We start from the raw sequence: 26,028 nt of genomic DNA on the forward strand, positions 1-26,028 counted from the left end.
GAATACATTAGATATAGTGCCAGCAAGCTACTTTCGAGAGGTCGAAGGGCTACAACGTAGTTTGTTATGGGAGGGTAGTCCCCGGATCGCATTGGCTAAATGACGATTCCATGGTATGATGGCGGGATCGCACTCCCTGATATCAAACGATACTATTGGGTCTCACAGTTGGCGGCCATTAATCTATGTACTTATGGGCCCCCTTCAGACCCTGGATATGCGATGGATAGATGGATTCTTCCTGGTGGCAATTATAGTCGGGCGCTGTATGCTAGATCGGCAGGGAATGGTTTGACAGGGCCAACTAAACATGCGGAACGGATTTGGCGTGATGCCACCAGCTCTCTAGGATGAGCAGGCTACCCCACTTTTTGACTCCGAACAGTTGGGCAAGCTTTGGAATACAAAGGGCTTTGACAAGTGGGATTTGATTGGGATCTCGACTATCGGTGATGTTTGGGTTAAGGGAAGGATCAAGTCATTTGAGGAATTGCAGTCTGAATATAGATTAAAGGGAACTGAGTATTTTCGCTATGCACAGGTCAGGCATGCGTTGACGGCGGCTCTACCGGCGGGGGCGGACCTGCCCGAGTCTTCTCCTCCTGAAGATAGGATTTTAGATGGACACCTGCCCGAAAAAACGATTTCCCTGATTTATAAAAAGTTGATTAATCATAGGGCAGATCTTCTGGTTGATTTGAAGGGAAAGTGGTTGCGAGACGGTATTGAACTGGATGATGAGGATTGGCAGGCTGCTGTGTCTTCGCCGAAGCTAGTCGCAATCCCGGCATGCTTGTGGCTTGTTCAGCCGAAAATATTTCACAGGGTCTATGTCACAGGGCCCCGCCTAATTCGGATGGGGCTGTCGGATTCGGGTTTGTGCAGACGTGGGTGTGGCTCTGTGGGTACCTTCCTTCATATTATTTGGGAGTGTTGTTCTGTGGCCGAGTACTGGAGTGGGATACATGATGTCATGCAGGAGGTTTTGGGAGTTGCTGTGTTGCCAGAAGCGCGGAGATGTCTCCTGAATATCTGGGAACCCACTGATTTAAATATAGCGCATACCAAATGGGTGACTCTAGGTAATATGATAGCGAAAAGGAATATAGCACAGCGATGGGGCTCCGAGAGGTTGCCGACTGTTGAAGAATGGTCTGAAAACATGGATTGGTGTATGTTCCGCAAAAAAACTGTTTGTAGAGCAAGGGGCCACCCACGTAAGTGGGCACCGGTGTGGGAGCTGTGGAACCACTACCGGGGAGATATTCGTGTGCCACCTGTTGATGCGCCCGTTGATACTCCTGTTTCCCTCTTTCCCCCCCCCCCCTTGTACCCCCCCCCCCCCCCCCCGGTGATGTGCTCTATGGGAGAATGTCTCCTCCATGTCACGTCATTATTTTTTTTGATGCCTTGTGTTAATAAAAAGAAATATAAAAAAAACAATGGCTCAACCTCATGTGCTGAAATCAGATACGAGCACTTTCTACACAAAGTTCTTTTGGCGAGGGCATTTTGCATAGGAATCAGATTGAAAACAAAAAGTGTTAATGAAGAAACTCCTATGGTGAACTGCAAAATCATGGAGAAAGCTGAACAAGCACTATTCATTTGAAATGCCAGCCGGTTATTGGATCCACAGTGGGAAAACGATTGGAAGTAACTATAAACATTCCCAACAAAAATATCAAGCAAATTCTTAACCCCTCACAGGACTGCTTGAATCTGGCGAAAATGTACTTGTACCCTTCCGTAAATGCTGAAATTGTCATTCTGAGCCTGTGGATCTGTTGCACCTTCTATTCCATTGACAATGTGATATTCTTATTGGTTAAAGGCTGCCAAAGAGATCTCCCCTATTTTTGGGAATACCAAAAAAATTGATTTTTTACAGATATTTTTCATGAAGGAGGCGAAATTATTAATGATATAGATCGCAATAGATCTGATGTGGTTCACCTGGATTTGTTCTTGCTAACTAGAAAATAGTAGAAATGCTATTTGTTCATACTAAATAGACGTGGGTGTGTTTCAGTAACCATGTGTGTTAAAATGTATAGAGTTGGTGGATGGACCATTAGCACTAGGTCATTATATGGACTGAATGTTGCTTACCTTTAAAGGAGGTGTCTCCGTGAGATCAGGTTGTTAACTACAAATAACTAGTGGTACAAAAGAAGGAATGCTATGTTCCTGCGTCTGTCCTACTAATTTCCCATAGTAATATGTGTGTTTGATATTATATGTGACGCACATCAACAGGGTTACATGTGGTAGTTTCAAATCAGTTTTTTTTTTTTTTTTAGATTTTTCTTCCGGTGATGTTTTGTAATGATTTTCCCTTTTGATGGTTTGGTCATCCTTATGTCCTGTCAGTTGTCCAGTTTAGGTGGCTCGATGAAACTCTAAGGTGGTTCTTATGAAGAGTAGTCGTCCAAACTCATCCCCCAGGTTTGTGTTTTATTTATATGCTGTTAGCCTTAAAATTGTTAAATCATCAAGATATTCCTGTGTTTGCTCTTATGTTTTAGTGGTTATACATTTACCACAATACATATTTGGGTAATATATGCGGACATGTTTGCGGACGACGCCCTGCTTATTCTTTCACTCTCTGAATATACCACGCAGGATAAGGCTATTTTTCAAAAAGGAATTCTTGTGGTGGCAGAGTGGCTAAATAATAACGGTCTCTGCCTGAAACTGAAATGTTGCTATTGGGCAAACATGCTCAATACTGGGATGACTACTGGTAGCCTTCTCCTCCTGGTCCGTCCCCCAAGCCCAAATCCTTGGTAAAAAACTTGGGACATTAGATGGACAAATCTTTGGCGTTTGAGACCCAAGCTACAACTGTAGCAGGCACTTGCTTTGGGCTCCTGAGAAGCCTTGAGCCCATCTTGGCCTTCTTTGATTTCTCCCCTCGGCAAACCATAATCCAGGTTCTAATTTTGTCCCGCTTGGATTATTATGATGTCTATTTATCTGGGAGCGAATAAGTCAGTCATCAAAAGACTGCAGTTGACCCAAAATGCCACTGCCAGACCGCTCAGTTCACTCCCCAAATTTTCTTCCGTATTGGGACTTTGTAAACTACATTGACTTCCTCTGGATAAACGTATCCACTTCAAGACTTTGTCCACTGTTCATAAAGGCTTGTACTCCCAAGGGGCCCACATCCTGTCTCATTTTATTAATTCCTTACCGGCCTACTCATCCCCTACTCCCTGCTGACCTCTATTTCGCCATTGTTCTTCGCGCCAGTGGAGCGCTAGAGTGGGCGTGTGGGCATTCGTGCCTTGGCCCCATCTCTTCTGAATTTTCTCCCCCTCTCTCTTAGGGTAATCCAGAACCGTTTTCTTTGCAGAAAATCTCTTAAGTCCTGGCTGTTCTCTATCTAGCCTCTCTGTCTCATCTGCTCTTAGGCAGTTGTAGTGTGTATGTTGTCAGGGTCTAGCGCTGGGAAGCCCTGTTTAGGGCAGCTATGCACTTTATAAATCCTTTAACATAACATTTCACGTTTCATTGAAGGCATCCTGTTTTTTTATCTTACTACAAGTTTCAATAGCAGTAACGCGGGCACGGGTAGAGGGCTCTTTCAGTCTGTTCGGCTCGTTCTAAGCTACAGTCTGCGTTGGGGGATTAGTGTTCCCTCCCTCTGATGAGTTGGCATCCGAGTTGTCATTCCATTCGGTGTTTCGGTCAGCCACTCTATCAATCATAACCCCAGATCTTGAGATCACGCTCCACGTTGTTTTTGCTACGGACTCTCCGAAGCAGGCACTCTTCTGCTACTGCCCACTCTGGAGGTCAGCTAGCTTTTTGGTCTTTATCGGGTGTTGGGCTAGCCCAGTGTATGACTATGCGCCTTCTGGCCAGCACCAATACCAGATGAGCAAATCTGTACAGCATTTGTTTACCCTCCTGGGAATGGGCAATAGCCCCAGGAGGCAGTGTCGGATTGTAAGTTCCGCATTCACTTTTTCACTCTAAGCACCTCCTCCAATATCTCACCCCATAAGGGCTGTAGTGGTGGCCAATCCCAAGTGACGTGTCAAAAATCCTCTGGGAGCGCACCACAACGAGTGCAACCTACAGAGCACGCGGGATAAACTCTATGTAGATGTTGTGGTGTTTAGTAAGCCCTATATAAATAATGCAAATGTGTCAGTTATGAACCTGGCATTACTAGCCACCTCACATACCTGTGCTAGGACCATTCTCTAATCACCATCCTTAAGTGGGGTCTCTAGATCCCCATCCCAGAACGCGCGTTTTGGTGCAATATTTGTCTGTCGCTTTCATTATATATATCTTTAATTGCACTCTGCCAAAAGTGGATACCCAAAGCTGCGACTGTCTCCATATATTTAGAAAATGAGAGGGGAAATGTGTAGCATGGAATTAGATCTAGCATGGATGGGGCTAATTTTGATTTAGAATAACATCAGCTATCCTGGGAAGTGAATAAGTTACGGGTGACACATGGGATCTCATTACAAAATCTCCATGGAAATCTCAGTTATCTAGAATATGAGTCCTTGGAAAAAAATACTTATTAATAAAATAAAGGTCAACACCCATTACAGTTATTCAGTTATGTGACACTTGATAGGATACGAGAGGAGCTCTGCAAGATCAAGTCTGTAGGCATTTCTTTGAATCTTCATAGTATAGAAACAGTACTAGACACGGTAGCTAATCACTTGATTACTTTGCTGACACCTAAATATAAATCTCAATGGCTACATGGCATCTTGAATGTCAGGAATATCCAGAACCTTTAACATTCACCAACCAACTTACCACAATTAAATTCACAGTTCAGTATATATGATATTCTACCTTTCAAACAATTGAAACTATAAAAGAGGTCTGGGCATAATAGAAAAGTGTAGAAAATACTATGGCATCAAAACATATGTTTGCCACCTAGGCCTTTTCTGTTCACTTGCCCAAAGTATTTGTAAGCATTTGGATTTAAATGATAAATACGAAGAACAAAAAAAATTGTGTTGAGGGTACATTCTAAGAACCGAGTTCTAGTATTAAAGAATTCTTCGGGATCTGATACAAGGATACATTGATAAAAAAATATTTTGAGAATGATTTGTTAAAAGATAAATGCAGAATATGCTATGAATAACGCTACTGAAATATTTCTAATGGAGAATGATGTAAGGAAGACTGATCTTCAATAGCTGCTGCTGCCGTAACCTTAGGAAAGTACTTGTTATTCCTAATGAGTGGAATCCAATTACAGAGCCCCTTGTCTGTCATCCCAGAATGTTTGTTCTCAACTGAAATTCTTATCTTGGAACTGTGCAAGTCTTAAAAGTTTAATTCTACTCCTGGATTGTTAATGATCTACATCCAGTTTTATAATTAGATGTGTACAAGAAACCTGGATCTCTGGTATTTGATTACTCCTGGGCTTTAAATGGTTATTGTCAGTATCAGCATATTTAAGCAGTGACTTGCTTGTCTACTTTGATGCTAACATACAACTCGTTTGCCAGAATCTATGCAGTATTTTCACATTCTTAAAATCCGGAATTTTAGAGTAGTACATACTTTTCATATTACTAAATGTGCCCTGAAGCGAGATAAAAAAACGTATTTTAGAACGGACTTCATTCGTATATTTTAGTTGTTATGCTTACTTGATGCACGTTTTGTAGTCACAGGAGCTTTCAATTTAGACCCAACCCAACCTAAACTGCATCCAACTAGGAGTGTTACTACATGCATGATCAATTGTGGAGTATTTTCTCAATACTGTTCCAACACAGAAAGTATAAAAATTGGAAGATTTGTTCTTGTTAGTTTATCGGATTAACTCCGATTAGTCAATTTAAATTAGATTATTTGATGTAGGACAGACCATTCTCCCTCAGGAGGACCGGTCTTTGCTAGTACATTTGTGAGCTTGGAGCAGCTTATCGATGTATCGAGCCATTCTATTGTTCCATTGATTGAATGTGACCACTTTCCCTAATGGACACCCTCTCATTTGCATTATCTATCCAAGACAAAGGCATTTGAGGAAGATGAGTAAAAGGTACATCAATTTATTTGTCAGGCCCCTCTGACTATATATTTCTTGATTGGCTTCTTAAAGTTAAACCATAGGGTTTGGTTTCTGTATTTGTGGAGAGTGAGGGAGGGTGTGCTAAATGTTTAGTATTGGGCAATGGAACTTACATTTTTGGTATCCACTTGTTGTACATTAATACTGGTCCTGGTGGCCATTGTAAAAAGAAGTCGCAGGTGAATGGACTGGTTTACTAATGCTCTGAGAATTACAAAAAAAAGAGAGTGCTGAATAAAGGCCCTTGATTTGGCCGACAGTCAACCTTTGACTTCATCTTCGTGTTGTGATATCCAGAAATAATCGAAAGAGCATGAAAACGCAATATAGAAAACTAGGAGACTTTGAAGCAAAATAAATGGGTAAAGCTGTTGAAATTATCAGCAGCTTTACCTCCAGAACATTTTGTAAATTTGTCTTTATAAAGCTTTAGTTTTGTTAGGTCATTGCTTGGGGACAGCATATAAGAGGCCTTTACATAGGTAGGATTTGAGATTCTGGCAGGCAACATACAAGCAGTTATAGCACTGTTTTGATCTTGCATATATTCTGAGGAGAGGACAAGTACTATTATGGAAAATGGTGTCTCTTTTTTGATACGAAAGCAATCTGCTTTGCTCCACCATGTGCAGCCCTGCGGCCTCAGTGGGTTCCAATGAGTAGGAGGCAGATCTCACATATTGGTCACCTATTTTTCTGTTCGACCTTCCCATCTGGGATGGTAAAGTGTTGCTTGACTCATGGCTTGGCTCAGTCAAGACTTTTTTTTATTTAACACTTTTTACGCTCAACAGAACCTTTTGTACACAGAATAGGATAAAACGGAACTGAACATAGAACAAAATATCGTACATCCAATCAGGGAAATGAGGAATTATAACTTAGAACAGGAATGTTTACAGATTCCAATGTCTGAGATGGCGACTGTGAATGCGGGGCGGAGGGCAATGTCTTATTTGCATACATGAGGCAAATTGAATTTTTTATGGGTGGGATAATTCTGTGGTTTTGAGGGTGGGCATGTTACACTAAATCTGAAAATAGACCTGTTAGCAAACCTGTTTGGAAACGTGCAGGGTAACATAAACGCTTAGGGATGGATGTGTCAGGACAGCCTCAGAATGGGTAGGTTAGTGCCCTATCTCAAGGACTGGTGGATTGGAACACAGGCTCAAGAATGGGTAGTTTAGGGCACAGTCTCTGAATGGGTAGGTTAGCATCTCAAGGACTGGCGAATTGGAACACAGGCTCAAGAATGGGTAGGTTAGTGCCCTATCTCAAGGACTGGCAGATTGGAACACATGCTGAAAAATGGGTAGATTAGAAGACGGGCTCAGGAATGGATGTGTCAGCAGGAAAATTTAAGAATGGCCATATGAATGGGCGAGTTAGCACTCAAGCTAAAAAATGGGTGGATTAGCATTCAGACTCAAGAATTTAGTTGGGTGAGTTGACACATAAGTTTGAGAGTGCTTGTGTTAGCGCACAGGTCAGATATGGGCAGACTACCACACAGGGAAGAAAATGGACTAGGGAGCACAAAGGCCCGGAACTTGTACGGTTAGCACACAGACCTAGAAATGGATGGGTTAGAGCGCAGGCCCAGAAAGAGGTGGGTTAGAACACTTGCTCAAGAATTAATGGATTAGCACACAGGTGCCAAAATGGGTAAGATAGCGCATGGGTGTAGACATGGTAAGGGTAGCGCACATACTCAAGAATGGGCAGATTAACATACATGTTTAGGAATGAGCGGGCTAGGACACAGGCTTAATCAAGACTGGGCAGGTTAGCACACAGGCTCAGAAACTGGTAGAAGGGAACACGGGGTCATCAAGGAGAGAATACATGATGTAACTATGTGCTACTTTGTTTAAATGACATCAGAGTGACCAATACATGCGCCTTGGATATTCCAGTCTGGTGTTTTAAATCTGATTTAAACAATTATGTCAACCTTATTTTATTTCGAAGGATATGGCAAACCTGAGCAGTAAAAAGTCAGCAAGCCTTATGCCAAGACTTTTGGCCACATTACGCTTAGCCTTATGTTTTTGATGAGTCGCAAACTATTTAAGAATAAAATAGCAGTATTGCACACTGCTGATAACATTTCCAGTATTCTTGGTTGAATTCTATGGCATTTTAATATCTCTTCTGCAACGTTATACGAACTGTTGATGAAACCCTCCCCATCTCACATTTCCTTTCTACCTGTAACATCCCTGCTAGGACCCTCACCCCTCTTACACCTTTTTTTTCCAGCCAACCACTTTTATCAATCCTTTACCGTTTTCCTACACTTCCATCCTCCTGCCCTTGAATCTCAACACCCAAGCCATCTTTAAATGCATACTGGCCCTCTTGGCTCAATCAAATCACTACTACCTTCTCGAGACTAATAGTGACCCTTCTCTTCTGTCCCACTTTGTGCCTTTAAACAATCCCCATCGACATCCTCTCACCAATATCGCTTATGCATCCTCATTAGTGCTAGATTTACGAACAAAAAACACCTGAGTATCCGCATTGTAATCTGTGACTCCAGCATGGACCTTCTCTTCATTAGAGAAACATAGTGAGCAGACAAAGACGTCCCCCACTTTCCACATGGCCATACCCATCAGATTATCAAATCCTGAAATTTTCCAACCGAGAGGACCAGTGGAAGAATAGAGGTTGTTTAAAAAAAAACAAAAAAACTCTTACCCACCAGCTTCCATGGTTTTTCACCTCATAATGTTTATCATAACTCATCACTGCTCAGCTTCACTTGCCTTTTCTATCTGTACCGACATAGAGACACTCTTCAAACAACCAAAGCTGCTTTTTGAGTTCCATTGCTGGTTTTGCCACCAATCTTTGCATATTGGGTGAAGGCAATGTCTTGTTTGACAATCCAAATCCCCCCATTCCAACCTTATAGTCGGGAACTTCTACCAAGTGGCATCTGGCCCCACACATGCAGCCTGGCACACCTCAACAAAATGTTCACAGTGTCACAACACATCATATTGACAAGAAATCAGTCTGTCACCTGCAGCGACCCCTATACCATCTACTGCAATCTGCCGTTTCCCATTCTATGCCATGTATTTTGAACGCCAAGATCCTCCTTAAATCAGTGAAGAAACTTGACTACCACGCTCTCCAGTCACAGAGGTCCGGTTCAAAGCCAATCTGCCCTGTGATGATTGGTCAGCAGTTCCAAGGCTCGTTCTCCACTGTCTTTAACACATTTATTCCTCTGAAGACTTTTTCACGTGTGCACAACATCCACTGTTGAGAATCTGGTTCTACTCGATGGAAAAACTCAAGAGAATGGAAAAAACCTAGCAATGCTCATTACCGACTCAATTTCAACCACCACACCAGACTACCATCAATGCGAATGGAGGTCTGTCTTCCTGTAACTGGACCCCTTCTCTGTCTTTCACATCCTGCATCATCCACCCTACTCCAGAGACTGAGTATCATTGGAATTCAAGGTACAATCCTGGCTGGGATTTTTCCATAACTCTCTGAAAGTCAGTGGAGACCTGGCTGTTCTAAAAGGCATTACATGTTGAGGCCAGATTAGCTGAAGACAGTACTCAGCGGCTAGCCGTACTCTGTCTGGACTTCTCAGCAGCCTTCCAATGTGTAGGTGCAGGTACAGAAGTCGACTGATATGAAGCACTCCCTATTCAGAGGCTACAATACAATATAATACGGTATATTGTATTTGACCATTCTTATTACATAAAAGTATACTCAAGCCTGCTCTGCACTCCACTCTCCATATGTTCTTTCACTTCTCTACTCTAGTGTGTCCCCTTTTCTTCGGCCGATGTTGTCGCTGCTCGTATTATTATAAATAAAGGTAAGGCACAATTCATTGCCTGGCCACTGGATGCCGACTCGCCCTCGTGTAGTAAGAAATGTAATGAAGAAAAGGGGGATTCATTGTAACGACAATTACAAATAAATCTGGACAGTGGACACTTGGGAAGTGATACAATGCCAGATCCACATTCATTGTCTATGTTACGTGGTTACTGAATAATACAATCAAAATTTAACAAACTCTTTTGTGCAACGTGAAAATACTTTTTTAAAAGATTCAGATCTTTTTCCATTCACCTTAATTAGAGCTTATTAAAATCTAAATGTACTGTTCAGTTGAAATAAATGTTATCTTATCAAATGTTTTGTTTTATTGATTGTTTAGTTATCAAGGCTGTAAACGCGCCTTCATGATCCTTCGTGGCACTCAGTTTTTTCCCATTTATTTTTCAGCCTCCGACTTTCGAAGCTCCCTGGGTGGATTGCCAAAGACGGCAGCACCTTCCTGGAAAAGGTAATGTCATTGCAAATGGCTCTTTGGCTTTTCAATTTTTTTAAACGAATACACGGACCAAATTTAAAACTCAAGTCACACAGCCTCTTTAACTTGTAGGAGAATGTAATTTGGCATTTTAGCCGCCTACTACAAGGATCTTTCAACAATACACCTACTTCGGCAGCCGTCCTGTTTTTAACTCGGAGTCTTGTCGTTTGCTTGTGCTGTCCGTTTAAAATATAAGCCTGCTGAAATACACATGGTCAGCGACTAGCTGCCGCCCCCCCCCCGATCCGGCACCCAACACCAAGGAACGTGGACACGAGACGTGTTTACTCTTTGGAAGGCGGGCGCTAGTCGCCCGGCCGTATTTATTAAAGTATGAAATTAAAAAGGGTTTTAATTGCATAATCAACAATGAAATACAAAAATCAGCAGGACATTCAGTTATACAATCGTAATCAACAAGTTTGAGAGCCTGACCTTAACAAAACTCTAATACAAGTTTTTCCTAGCTTAACTAAACATCCTATCTTGATTTTTGTACATTTCTGGCCATATGGCAGGGTCACTACCGGTGTCAGGTCCTACAAGCGGCGCCTTCCCCTTAGAAGTGCGCATGCGCAGTGTTACCCCGGGAATTGCCCGGTCTACGCCCCAAACTCCATTTACCCACTAAAGGAGGGCCCTTACTCTGCGCCGATGGCGTCATGAGTCCACGCGCGCGGGGTGGCTACCAGCCTAAGGAAAGCGTGAACTACTCCTACCCGCGCTCCTTTGCATATTACCTTGCCCCTGGAGTACTGGGAGTGGCCCGCAGGCTCCTCCCCCTGGGCGGGAACCTCCATAGGATGATGCCCGCCCCCTCAGACCTCAAATATGTGCTCACCGATAATGACCTTACCGCATGCCCCATACCTAATAAATACGACGACCTATGGAAAAAAGTCTAAAGGACAACTACACTGGCTAATAAATAACAGTATCCACGCATAGCTAAAGGGGAAAAAAGGCCTAACGATACATGGCATAAAATTACAATTCGGTTCACGCATGTTGCTCATAATCACCATAACTACGTATATCTACAAAGGGAAAAAAGGCCTAAAGACACATATCTTCAAATATAGTTCACTTCACACATCATTTTTCTACAAAGGGAAAAAAGTCCTGACAACAGATCACAAAATACCACAACAACCTACTCTCTCCCGCGGTCTATACCTATGAAACTTACCATTAGACCGGACATACGCTGCTTAAACTTTGTACCAAGGGATGGTGGGTGGGAAACAAAGAGGCCCCGAACGCGGGGCACAACGTTCAGCGAGGGAGCGTCCAGGGACAAGGAAGTCTCCTGGGCGCTCCCTACCTCTTATTCCCGAGGGGCCGGGTGGCCCCTCCTCACGCCCGCCCCCCCCGACCCGGAACCAGTCCATTGATTCCGGGTCAGGAGGGGCGCCGGCCAATCGGCGGTGGGCCGCGCCCCCAGGGCACGCCCCCACCGTCGAAAGACCCGAGGGGAGGGGGGTGAGGCGGTCGCCGCGCCGCCATGCGTGCGGGGGGGCCGAGGGCCCCCCCTTTTCACATGGTCAGCGACTAGCTGCCGCCCCCCCCCCGATCCGGCACCCAACACCAAGGAACGTGGACACGAGACGTGTTTACTCTTTGGAAGGCGGGCGCTAGTCGCCCGGCCGTATTTATTAAAGTATGAAATTAAAAAGGGTTTTAATTGCATAATCAACAATGAAATACAAAAATCAGCAGGACATTCAGTTATACAATCGTAATCAACAAGTTTGAGAGCCTGACCTTAACAAAACTCTAATACAAGTTTTTCCTAGCTTAACTAAACATCCTATCTTGATTTTTGTACATTTCTGGCCATATGGCAGGGTCACTACCGGTGTCAGGTCCTACAAGCGGCGCCTTCCCCTTAGAAGTGCGCATGCGCAGTGTTACCCCGGGAATTGCCCGGTCTACGCCCCAAACTCCATTTACCCACTAAAGGAGGGCCCTTACTCTGCGCCGATGGCGTCATGAGTCCACGCGCGCGGGGTGGCTACCAGCCTAAGGAAAGCGTGAACTACTCCTACCCGCGCTCCTTTGCATATTACCTTGCCCCTGGAGTACTGGGAGTGGCCCGCAGGCTCCTCCCCCTGGGCGGGAACCTCCATAGGATGATGCCCGCCCCCTCAGACCTCAAATATGTGCTCACCGATAATGACCTTACCGCCACAGGCCAGTATTGTTAACCGACGATCTGGCCTCCCCCTGTAGCCCCTATCTAAGGACATATCCTCCTACCCCAGCCCTCCAGCCAAGCCCAGATATTGTCAGCCCATAGGACATTACCCTCTTCTGTCAGATGAACCCCGTCCCTCAAGTAATACTTTTGACCCCAGATGCACCCATGAGGTATTGACTGTAACACGGGGGTTCGGAACAACCTATCCAGACGTGTGTTGATCCTCTTTACCGAGTGATTCAAAGCCCTGACTGAATCGCCCCCCCGCCACTGAAGTCGAGGTATTAGTTGTGACCATACTAGTGTGCACCCGGGGCAGGTCCTAGCTATCCAACCCGCTGTTGAGATAATCTCCTCAATCAAGGTGCGCCTGCCCAGTGTTGCCAAATCGTTCTCCCCAAGGTGAAGTATCACCACTGACGGTGGAGCCCGCTGGCGTGCCAACAGCCCTTGGAAGAATCCCCTAAACTCGTGAAGACACAACCCTCCTCTGCCAAAGAACGTGATATTCAGCCCTAGTTGTGCCGCCCTTTCCTTCTTGTCACCTGACAGGAAAACACATTCCGCTCGCTTAACATATGAATGACCAACAATCCAGACATCGTTCTTCGTTGTTTCCTGGTCGCCGCTCCGTGCCGATGAATATTGGCGGTGCCCGACGACAAATTCCTCCCCTGCGTAACAGGTCTGAGAAACTGTAAGAGAGCGGAAAAGAGACCAAGCGTGAGTGACAGGTAATCATAGCATGTCAATCCGCACATAACGTTTATAGCAGTCTGACGACCACCTCCCAATTGTCTTCACTCTGTCCACTGGGAGGCCCCCCGCCACCGCCTCAGTTGCTGCCCCAATCCTGAAAGAATGAGATCCAAAATCTCTAGGGTCAAGACCCGCTTTTGTAACCCCAATTTCGAACACTCTCCTGAATTGATACCTGGTCAAGGGGCTCCCGTCGGCGTGACAGAGCAACGCCCTACCTACTGAACCGACCAATAATCCCATGAGTGTTTCCACGTGCCTCACCGGGCAGCACGGGTTGGCGGGGGCCCGTTGCAGAACTATGGTGTGACCCCTAGCTTCTTGATCGGTCTTTGATTTCTGGATAATCACCCACATGGTGTCACCCCTTATCGTCACCCCAGCCTTCTGCAAGCCACCTAGTATGTCAGCCTTAGATCCTGCAACAAGTTCACTAATTCTCAGCGCCCCATAAAATGCCAGGGAGAATGCCGCCCTAAAAAGAAGCACTTCCCACTCTGAGTTACAAACAATCTCCAGCGTGCCCAGTAAGGCTGTTAGCCGGGCCAACCCCATGGGCTTCCTTTTGTCCTTCTGGTGTCCTTGAATACGGCGCCATCCCCTTAAAGCCTTGCGTATCATAAAGGTATTGGTGGGATCCCGAAAGCCCCTAGCTTGAGCGAAGAATGACACTGCTGCCCTATGTCTGGTTGCCGCTGCTACTGAGCGCCCCTCTTTGTGCATCCATTCTAAATAGGCTGCAAACCCATCCTCCTTTGCCCAAAGCACTTCCCACTGTGGCCCCAAAAAGGAACAATAAGACAGAAACGCCCCTTCGTAAGCCGTCTTGGTCCTGGGGGCTAGGCTAGCGACCACGAGGTCTTGTAATCTGGGGCACCAATCTGCCAAAGTACTGCTGGGAAGTGTGCTGGCGAGGGGTCTGCTGTGGGGAGATGTTCCCTGAAAACCTGCATTTTGAAGCGAGAAAGGGCGTCAGCAGCATTGTTTAAAACACCAGGGACATGTTTGGCTCTAAAATTAGCATTCAGTTTAAGGCAACGCAGAACAATTTCTTTGATCAAACGAAGTATGAAAGGACACCGCGCCCCCTGCTGATTGATACAGTCCACCACTGTCATGTTATCTGACCAAAACACCACTGATCGGTTACATAGGTGTTCTGGCCAAACCATCAGTGCCACCCATATTGGAAAAAGCTCCAGGAAGCCAATGTTGCCGAGCAAACCCCATGTGTTCCATTCTCCTGGCCATTGTTGAGCGACCCACCTATTCCCTAGGATGGCACCAAAGCCCACACTACCGGCCGCGTCGGTCCATAGTCCTAACTCCGCTGATGTAGTGAGCGGGCCGGGCCAGACCACCCTACCGTTAAAATCCTCCAGGAATGCCATCCAAATAAGCATATCCTGGCGAATTTCAGCCGATAGGCGCGTGCGGTGGTGCTTTTCCCTCAGCCCCTGCATCGCGTGCGCGATGGAGCGAGAGAAGGGGCGAGCCATTGGGATGATTCTTAGTGCGAAATTCAGTTGCCCTACCACCTCCTGTAATTGCTGCAAAGTGACCTTCTCCTTCCGGAGGCATAACTGTAGCGACGTCTTGAATTTGCGCACCTTGTCCTTAGGTAGTCTAAAACATTTCTCCATTGAGTTTATCTCGATGCCCAGAAATTCCAAGCAGGTGGTCGGGCCCACCGTCTTCCCAGGCGCAAGCGGGACCCCAAAAGCCTGCATGAGCACGCAAAACTCCTGCAATGCCAGTGCGCACTCCTGAGAACCCGCTGTACCGAGGAAGAGGAAATCATCTAAGTAATGCATGACTCTTTGATGGCCTGTCACCTGTCTCATGGCCCATTCCAGAAATGAACTAAACATCTCAAAGTAGGCGCAAGAAATAGAACAACCCATAGGCATGCATTTGTCCATGTAGAACCTATCCCTAAAGGTGAAACCTAAAAGATGTTGGTCCGCCGGGTGGACTGGGAGGAGGCGGAAGGCGGACTCTATGTCTGATTTCGCCATCAGCGCCCCGGGTCCCGTGGCCTGCAATAAGGTCACAGCCTGATCAAAAGAGGCGTACTTAACACTACAGATCCCTTCGTCAATGGCATCATTCAGTGAGGCCCCCTTTGGCGCTGATAGGTTATGAATCAATCTGAATTGCCCCTTCTCTTTCTTGGGGACAACTCCCAGTGGGGAACACACAAAATTGTGTACTGGCACTGCAGAAAAAGGGCCAGATATCCTGCCTAAGGAAAGCTCCTTGTCAATTTTGGCGGCCACAACAGCCGGATTGTGTGTGACTGATAATTGATTCCTACAGTGCGCACTGCCTGTGTATCCCCCGGCCGGGATCCTAAAACCTTTGGAAAAACCTTCCTGGAGTAGGGTGGCTGCTTTGTGGTCAGGGTATCTGTTCAAGAATGGAATCATTGCCACCACGTCCACAGGAGTGGGGGGGCGTGACGTGTCTGACTTATAGTGGCCTTCCCCTACCCCTCTGCCCCGTGTTACCTTGCTTGGACCTACAGGTAGATTCTGGGTGAGAGGGGTGCCCACAGGAGGCACATGCATGCCTAAACTTACACGCGGCCCTTGTGCAGGTACGCTTATTAAAATCCCAGCACACCCCTTTCTTTTCTGGCCCACCTGCCCTAAATTTCCCAGGCACTTCACTCGTTTGGGGGGGCCGAAAGGGCTGCTGCGGTCTAGTGAACACCCTGCCCGCACCGAACTGAGGGGGAGGTGCAGTGTCAGAGAACTGTTTGTGCCAGGCCATGGAGTCTACCGTGTCCCATGGTAATGCTCTATTGAATTCCAACGCCTTCCTAAAATTTACATCATAACCCTTCCATGCTTCCCCAGAATACTGTTGACTCCACCCCACAATCCTGCTCGAGTAGCAAGCCAATGCAGCCTGCAGATCTGGAGGACGCTCAGCCTTAACTGCAGTGAAAACGGCCCATGCTTGCATCCAATTATTGAGATTTTCCTCAACCCTGAATCTAGTACACTGCGCCCTCCATTCACTTGGGAGCATCCACTCTTTCAGTGCTTTTGCCTGCTCCATTTCCCTATTATCCAATAATAAAGAATAAATGTACACGTATTTATCAGCCCAAATCATTTCTTTAACCGCTAAAGACACATGTTGTGCTAGATTTTCGCTCCTAGAAGGTACTACACCGTCCCCCAAGAGTGGCAATGCCACTTCCTTACCAAGTGCGGGCACCATGAGCGGCTGCCCTTGTACTCCGTCCAGCTGGGGAACACTTGGACCTGCAAGGGGAGAAGAAATTGGCACTGCAACACTGTCGGCTCTCGGTGCCGATCTGATTTTTTCCACGAACCTTGCCGCCTCTGCCGCATGGTCTGCAGAATTCGGGAAGGCTCCCCCTTTTTGGAGCCATGGCATCATGGCCGTTAACTGAGCTACCAATTCGGGCGGCATTGAGTCTACGTTACCCCCCGGGACAACAGGTACCACTGGGGTTATGCCCAATGGTCCTGGCACAGCTGGCGGGGCGGGCGCCGGGTGTGGCCCGCCTGCACCCGGGATTGTGGGCACCGGTGCAGGAGCAGACCCAGCGTCTACTGGTTGACCTGTCGGCACCGGCACCACAGGGGCAATGGGTGTAGGCACATGCGGGGGTGGGACCGCCGCGGGCGGTGCGGCGGGTAACGGATCCACTGGGCCTGGGGTGGGGACCGCCTCCTTGGGCCGTTTGGACCTAGGTTTCCCTTGCGGGGTGACAAATTCCCCTCTCGGCACTGGTGCCACCCTCTTGCGGATCGGTCTCCCGGACGGGCCCGGTGCCTCGCCCTCTCTATCCTCCAACCGAGCTTCCCGCTCCTTAATTTGTCCTAGCTGTTGCTTAATGTCGCTCATCTCCCGCATCATCGCCCGCATCATAGCCTCCATGTTGGACCCCCTTTTTCCACCCCTTGGACCTGGCATGACGCTAAACCCAAAAACACCCGCTGCCTACTTAGTTCCCAACAGGTCAGCTGTGTGTACCTTTCAGATGGAGGGTCACCAGGGGGCTTTCAGCACCATGCAACGGCGACCGCAACACTAGCGGCTTGTCCGCTTATGTAAGGGGGTGAGTAAACCTAATGTAGACCCACCCGGCGGCCACCAGGAGCGATGAATGCTAGCCCCCCGTACCCCTCTTACCGACCAGTCACTCGTCCTCGCCTGCGATAATGATCTGCGGCCCCTGCTCACACCACTTTGCGTGCTGGATGCTCTTCCGTCCTGTCCGCTAGTCCAATTTCCTGGAATTAAAACTTGTGTTATTACCGTGTATAAGCGACCTTTAAATTAACACTCCGTCCAAGGCCAGGACAAATCTGGACCCGTATCTGCACTTACTCCCCAGAAATGTAAGGATATGACAATAAATCACTTATTAATCGAAATTACAATAATACATTAGTGAAAACCTTTCAAAATTGTCACCTCGTTTTCAAGAAAATTGCACCCTCTGTGACACCTCCAGTCCCCTGAATTACAAATAAACACTGCAGTGTAGCGTGAAAATAATTACATAGATGTACTGTGCAATGACATTAATAATCAATCACTTAATAACTAACAATAACCTTGTTAGCAATGGTCCCTTGTTTCACCATGCAATTGTACACCTTGTGTCACCGGATGAACAACAAATTAGCTTAATCATCAATGTAATGCAGCCGTGGAAAACAGTTTCTTCCTACAATTATAAACTTTCACCGGGGGTCTCCCATCCAGGTGCTGCCCTGGTCGACCCTGCTTAGCTGCAAGCGAGACGCTTGTGTTCCGCTGGAACAACCTCTCCGCTCCGACTCGCCGAGGCGGGAAAACCCTTGTGTGTACCGCGTTACCTATGCGGTTTAAATTTGAGTCCCGGAGCACACCTTCGAAATACAAAATTAGCAGGGCGGCCCCTCGTGAGCTGGCCCGCTGCTTAATTGGTTACAGAATGCCCACCCCGGCTTCTTTCGCCGTTCTTCTGGGAGCGCGCCAAAATTCCTTGCTAAAACAATGGGGGCGCCTTGATAACGTATTCCTGGCCGCCCTTCGGCACGCACTCAGCCCGTCCCCCTCCGACCTGGCCAGCGAGCTACCACTGCCCCTACCCGATACCTCAATGAAACACGCTTCCTCCACCGCACGAGCGCGCCGCAGTACCGGCCCTGCGTGACGACCTCGCAGGATCCAAAAGCCCCGAGTCTCCGCAGACCACGATCGGTGAGGCGACGCACTGTGTCTCTCTCCGCGGCCTGAAGCAGTCCGTTCTATCCACAAGCGATCGGCTTTTGAACCTGAAAAAGAAACGGGGAGAAAATTATAAAACAAAGAGGCCCCGAACGCGGGGCACAACGTTCAGCGAGGGAGCGTCCAGGGACAAGGAAGTCTCCTGGGCGCTCCCTACCTCTTATTCCCGAGGGGCCGGGTGGCCCCTCCTCACGCCCGCCCCCCCCGACCCGGAACCAGTCCATTGATTCCGGGTCAGGAGGGGCGCCGGCCAATCGGCGGTGGGCCGCGCCCCCAGGGCACGCCCCCACCGTCGAAAGACCCGAGGGGAGGGGGGTGAGGCGGTCGCCGCGCCGCCATGCGTGCGGGGGGGCCGAGGGCCCCCCCTTTTCATTTGTTGAGTTCTCTGCTTCTTAATCCCGATCAGGTGCTTAAGATATTAAACATGAATTACATGAGTCGTGTTGTGCTTATGCTGACATGGAAGAACGCGGTGTTCGTGTTGTAGTACTGCACAGCGCTTAGACGCCTATAAGGTCTTTCCCCGTGCTATAACACATATCTATCGTTTGAAATACGAGGATTCTGCTTCTTTCCCCATTAGTGTGCTGGATTGGAAATCCCTCAGTACATTTTCAAGTGAATCTCGGAATGGGACTGGAGTCCAATTTCAGGTTTTGGTTGTGCAGTTTGACAACAGTGATTTAAGACATAACACGTGTTGTGCTAATTGCATTCAGCAGTTGTCTTGCATTTTCACAGCTGCATCCATGCCCACTGAAGAGAAGAGCCATGAAATGCAGGGCTGCAGTAGTTGTAGTTCTGCTGGTGGCGGTAGGGTCGCAAGGATGTGTTGGGCCCTGGTGCAAGCGAGAAGAATGGCAAAATACAGCATTCTCAGGGTCCAGTGGGCCCCTCGGGGCTCTGGAACCCAGTGGCACTGCACCTGCTGCACATTCAGTGGTAGCTCCGCCCTGGCTACTGGTGCAGTCATTAGTTCTGCATCTGAGAATGCAGAATGCAGTGTTTCTGAAGATGTAAGGATATGAGTGTGTTGCTCATGTGATCGGTATCTCAGTCACGATGCCACTTTTAGTGCATTTTTGTTCCGAGCCTTAACTTTGCAGACTCCGCTTCCAAGGCAATGTGTGGAGTCAGAGCAGCAGTGTGTCAGGGCTCTCGGAGGGGGGCTATACATGCCCCTAGTTGATTGAAATCATAGTCCCCCAAAATGACTAATAGTCTTAGATTTAAAGCATTAGGGCTTAGGTTGAGGTGTAGACACAGGGTTAGGGTAAAATATTAGAGTTAGGATTAAGGGCTCGGCTAAAGTTAGAGTTAATAATTTAGTTGCACTGTTTTAAGTGCCTTACAAGTTGGCACTTTTTCTATGCTTTAAATTATGTGGACATCTGAAACCATGACGATGAAGATGGATTGGTTTGTATTTGTCGCTAGAACCCCAAGGTGGCAATATAGGACCATATTACATGAGCTGCCAGTTGTGTGCACTTATGGTACATGTTAAGGTTAGGTGCGAGTATACGATCCTTTCCTTTGAGTAGATGAATTAATCACATGGTAAGGATAAATCCTTCTTGTCTTTGTTTTATCTTGGCAAGATCCGTTACAATGTCCATTCAACTCTTAAATAATTCATTTCATTTTCATTGAGGTTATCCAAGAAATTGTTTTATTTATTGAACAAGGAACAAGAACAGCCGACATGTGTTTCACCCTATGTGGCGAATAGCGCCAGGGCTTTCTCAAGGCTAAACAAATTTGATTACATCATTGAGATTGCTATCTCTCTGCTCTCATTCAGTACATCCTCCTCCACTGTGTGAAAGAGTTGGTGGCGCGAGAGAGCAGAGCAGAGAGTGCTGCCAGATCGTCGCTGAGGGAGAAGCAGAGCGATCACGGAGCAGGGCAGAGTGGCGGCGGAGGAGCAGCGTGGTGTTTTTAGCTATTAACGGGACCGGGAGTTAGCAGCGGCAACCGGGACCAGAGAAACTCCGCAAACCCTGCGAAAACTAAGACTCTGCAGCTCCGCGGCTTCTGACGATCCCACAGCCACAGCCACAGCCACAGCACAGCAAGACTACGCGGGGGGACACGACCAACCAAAAGGGTTAAAGGGACAACCGGCTAACTAACCCCCCATCTAACAGCACAGCCCAGCACAGCCCAGCCCAACCCAGCACAGCCCAGCCCAGCCCAGCTTGTGAAGGCGTTGATAGCGCCGGGCAGGCAGGCAGCACCAGGCGGTACCGGCAGTACCGGCAGTACCAGGCACACACCAGGACTAAGCCGGTGAGTGCTGTGTTGGGTGTGCGTGGGGGGGGGTGCCAAAGGACCAAAGGACTAGTGCACCGGCCACCAAGCCAGCAAGCCACGATCAGTGACAAGATCAAGCGGGAGCCTGGGCGCAGCCTACAATCCAACTCCCCCAAATCTTGGACAGAGCCCGGCACTGAGGGGGAAGGGCCACTGCCGGCCAGTACTGATAATGTCAATGTACCCGGGGGTCAGGGGCTAACTGAGCAACAGCTCACTGAACTACAGCCAGAGCACCGCCACAGCAGAGGCACGGAAGCGATACAGACCCCGTTTACAGCCTAGTGCCTTCAGCCTACAGCCTTACCACGGCACTACTACCCACCATCCTTACCTGAACTCGTACAGCCCCCCCCCCCCGGGCCACAGCACCTGACGGACCCCCTGCTCCCTCCCTGACGGCAGTAGCCCTTCTCACGGAAAGGGTCGACAGGCTTGGGAGAGTGAGCGGGGCTGCTTCTGACAGGGTGGACGAGGTGGAAAAAAGTCCCAACGCCAGGGTGCGGAGCAGACCTCACTAAGATCTAAGACCTTATTAAGGCCCTGCCCTGATCAGCACAAGTCAGGCTGGTTGCATGAGTGAGCCGTCAAGGAGCAAAAGGCTACGGCTGTAGAGCCCAAGAGCTGAAGAGAAACGAGCCCAGGAATTCAAGAGTCTAAGACTCCAAGAGCCAAGAGGACCCTAAGCAACGGCTGCACAATTGGCGTATAGGTGTGAGCGCTGCACTAGCGCTGTGAAAACAATACCTCCACCACAACTCGCAACTTGCAAGCAGCAGACAGCAGGGGAAAAGTAGACAACCTGCCTACAACTGCAACTGCAAGCTTAAAACACTAACTCAAAGGGTTGACGGATCCAATCCAGATCTCTTAAAGACACCACCGGACAGTGTGCACCCTTAGTTTCCCCAGCTTCTACCTTCTGCCGGCCGTTTGCAACCCAGGGCTAAATAGCCCCAACATGAGATCTGGAATGATCCGAGGGAACCAAACGAACAAGGGAGGGAAAAAAAAGAAAAAACAAAATCTTCAGCCATCCAAGGGGGAAAAAGAGGCTCAAACAGATACATCTAAATCTATAGCGAAGAGCCCATTACTGGACATAATTGATCTAACGGACTCAACTGAGTCAACACAGAACCAATCGGCTACAAATAAACAAAAAAGAGACACGACTAACAAAGAAGGGAGAAATAAAATGAATAAAACTTTGGCACAGCCCAAAATCTATACAAAATGTTGCTTACTAAAGAACCCAGGGGACGCCTTATTCTCAAAGATCAATAAGTATCAGACCTCCAATCGCCTCTTGAACCACTTCAACCAACCCTGTGTCACCAGCCCGGTGACGAGCAGTCCCGACTGGACGATGGCAATAGCAATAGTATCAGTAACCGTAAAAGAGACAAAAGCACAACATCTATAACATCACCCCAAATAACATCAACACCTCAGTGCAATAACATTAAACCGGGGCAAAAGCGCGAAACGGCAGGTACCCCGGTAGGACGAAAAATGGCCATAGACGCCAATTTAATCGAAGTACATGGGCCAAATGAAGCCAAGGACATCTCGCCATCAAAACTGGAGGAGTACATCTTTAACTTCAGTAGCAACTCCGGGAGCGTCAGCATGAGCAATGAATTTGGCCATGGGGGCATAAGTAACAACGGAGAGTGCAAGAGGAATGAGGAAACCGCTACCGCACCAGCGCGGCCAATAGAGACGGAACCCTCACTAGCAGTCCTTGACATCACAAACAACGAACCCACACTAGTATCCAAGGCGTCAAAAGGGACGCGAAACAAAGACACAAGCCAGAAGAATCTTACCCCAGAGGTGATCGAAATCTCTTCTTACCTAAGGAAAGAGGAGTGGGAGGAACTCATAGCGGCTTATCCTAAAGACCTGAGCATAAGTAGGACGGCCAGTGAGACATCAAAAAGCGGAACGGCATGCATGCAGACAAAAATAACAGGAACAGGTAGGCCAGAAATAGCGCAACCCCTCAAAGAGCCACCCGTGTCCCAAGAAGCGGGTCTTAAAGAGAGCCACGGAAACCAGGATGCAACTCCAGCACAAGCCAAGCAAGAAAGCGTATGGCCCAGTCTCCTCAATACAGTACAACTTCTGGTGGATGCAATACACTACCAATCAGAGAAAATGGACACTCAACTAACGCTACTAGACACGCTGGCAGTATTTGTAGTTACAATAGATGGAAAGCTGGGCACGCTAAATTCACTTCTCCAGAGTAAATTTGACCAACTTGAGGATATCAAAAGGAGAAACGGCATCGAGTGTGAATGTGGCCCAATCATCGACAAGCTGGCCACCCTGCCGACATTAATGTCAGACTTATGCGGTCAGCTCAAACGATCTGCCGAACATAGTCAGAAGATCAGCATGGACGTACATGGGCGCCCGAAACCAAATGATATCGGAAAATTGACTACTGCAAAAGCAGGGGCGGCCGAGGTAGACACTACCCTCAGCAAGGATACAGCTGTCGAACGGCATGGCAAGACATCGATGTCTGGAGCCCAGGATCATCCCAGGATGAAAGAGTCAATCCAGGACACAGGGGAGAATAGAATGGAGCCAATAAAATCTCTACCAGCGGGTGCCGAAGACGACGCTGATACAAATCAGTAATTAAATGCCAAACAGAGGCGAGCAAAAAAACGCAAAGGGAGGAAATACAAGCTTTGCTCAAAACGTGAAGGCTTCAGGCAACTCTTTGGGCAAACTATCCCCGCAGAACAAAGCATGAGCAATCCGGTGGAAGTAATAACACCAAATCGTGATCACGACGAAACGAGAGGCACATCCGAAGATAATGCCCAACTAGCAAACACAAGCTCAGCGATAACAGCAGCTGACCTACAAAGCGATCAAGCTGCTATGCCTCAACACTCTGGGTCCATCATCTCACCGGACGACTCTGGGTCACGGAATTGGCAAACACACAACATCCAGCCCTGTATAAAACCCATGGGAACCCCAAAAGTCCCCATTGGCTCAAGGGGAGAAAAAACAGGAAGACAAGATCTAGGACTCACTGAAAACCAAATACTAGCCATCACCCAAGCAACTGTGTCAACTCACCTACGGGCAGACAAGACAGTGACAATACCTGCCCCCGTAGCCCTGATTTCAAATACGCAGCATGTACGCTGCGAAACCTCTGGATTAACCGCATGTGCAAGGGATCAAATCTCAGCATGGGAGCACAACCGAGAGGGCAATTGGGCCTCAGCAAAAGCAACAAGTGGCGCGAAACGGACACCATTACTAAATACGGACAACGTATCTGGGGGCGCAACCAACCAAGGGAAAGATTCGGATGCCACATGGTTCACCCCAGACTTTATATCCAAAGGAAGACACGACATCCTCAATAGTGGCAATATCTTACGATTATTGACCCACATCCCCTCACTGTCATTCGTGACAAGCTCTGACCTGAAGTCTATTGAATTTATAGTTGCAGAAGGCACAGGAAAAGAGGCGACGAAGGCGACTTGGGCTTCGGCAGACCTGGCACAAAAGATCCTTATGGAATCCGAGACTTTTAAAAACTGGGGCATCACGATGAAGCCTTTCACAAAGCCAGGATATCTGGACGTTTTGTGCTCTGAGAGAAGCCTGAACTCGAGGGAGCACGCAGAAGGCAGTAAAATCTTGGTTCTCAGGAGCGCTGCCGGGCCAAGCTGTATTGGCAGAAATGGGTTCATCGAACTTGCTTACGGGGAAGGACAGGGAAGACAAGCTCCAAACGGGTGGCAGGAACAAAGACGGTTCGTGAGAACCATAACAAACAGCAACTGACACGCGGAGCGGATAACAACGGAGCATCCACAGAACCAATTGTGTATATGCTCCTGGAATATAAATGGCCAGGCATCCAAAATGCTGGATATGGATTTCATAGACTACATTCGATCCTTTGACTTAATTGCGCTACAAGAAACTTGGCTTGCTGAGCCCCCGCATCTCCAGGGGTACCTACGCTTTTTTTCTGGCGCCAAGAGCTTAGCCAAGTACGGGCACTTAAGAGGAGGTTTGGTAATATATGTAGCTACAACTAGCTTTGTGATGGCAAAAGAAACTGGGCCCTCGGTGACAGCTGCACTCGCAGTTAACCTGACACTGACAACAGGCTCAGGCAAAGCAACTAACAACTGCACCCTGGTCAATGCTTATATTCACCCCAAAGGAAAGAAAAAAGCAGCGGAGGACTTATATGCCTTCTTAGAAGAGTGCATCACGGGGGAAAAAACAGCGAACCTAGTACTCACTGGGGACTTCAACCTCAATCTCATGGGTACAACACAAGAGGAGGGAATTATGGCACAAAACACATCTTGGGCCCTACCACTACAAGGAAAACCACAAACAGCCAAACAATCAAAATTGGGGAAAAAGGTACTCGAGGCATTAGAAAACTTCAATATCAGGGCACTAAACGGCAGGTTTGCAGGGGATAACCCGCCAGCCTCAACTTTTCACTCAAGAAAAGCGATCAGCACACTAGATTACACCTTCATGTCACTACCGCTTTTTCCACACATAATATCCTATCGGATAGGGAACCAAATAGATATTGATCACTGCCCTCAGGAAATCACCATGGACCTTGCTAGACCAACTTACGAGCGTTCAGCGGCTCCTAAAGAGTCCATCTATACCGTAAACTTTAGGAAAATTAAGTATTCGGCTGCAACGGGTGAAATCTTGATAGGACTGGCAAAACAACATTACATGGAGCGTACAGGCCTCAACGAAGTAGCGAAATGGGTGCAGTTTACTATCACCCTGGGGCAACATGCAACAAAGCCCAAAGCGCGCACAAGGATGATCAAGCTCGGTAACCTTCCCCGATCACATAGAGGGAAAATTAAAGAAATAAAAAACTCAATCTCTAACTTAATGAGAGCAGTACAGCTGGACCCCAATGACAAAGGGAAGTCGGTTCAACTCACTAAATTAAAAGCTTCATTAAAAAAATTAAGTGGGAAGCAAACAGAACTATAG

General features: G+C 47.6%; 1 protein-coding gene across 1 annotated transcript in view; it reads left to right on the forward strand.

The window, feature by feature from the left end:
• The window catches only part of INTS9 (integrator complex subunit 9), a 393,694-nt gene that overhangs the window by 131,642 nt on the left and 236,024 nt on the right, over positions 1–26,028 (forward strand). Inside the window, exon 3 of the mRNA XM_078649901.1 lies at positions 10,367–10,427. Within this exon, the coding sequence (XP_078506027.1) occupies positions 10,367–10,427 (61 nt within the window). The remainder of the gene's footprint in view (positions 1–10,366; positions 10,428–26,028) is intronic.

The sequence above is a fragment of the Lissotriton helveticus genome, chromosome 6 (genome assembly GCF_964261635.1).
Source record: "Lissotriton helveticus chromosome 6, aLisHel1.1, whole genome shotgun sequence".
NCBI classification, from domain to species: Eukaryota; Metazoa; Chordata; class Amphibia; order Caudata; family Salamandridae; genus Lissotriton; species Lissotriton helveticus.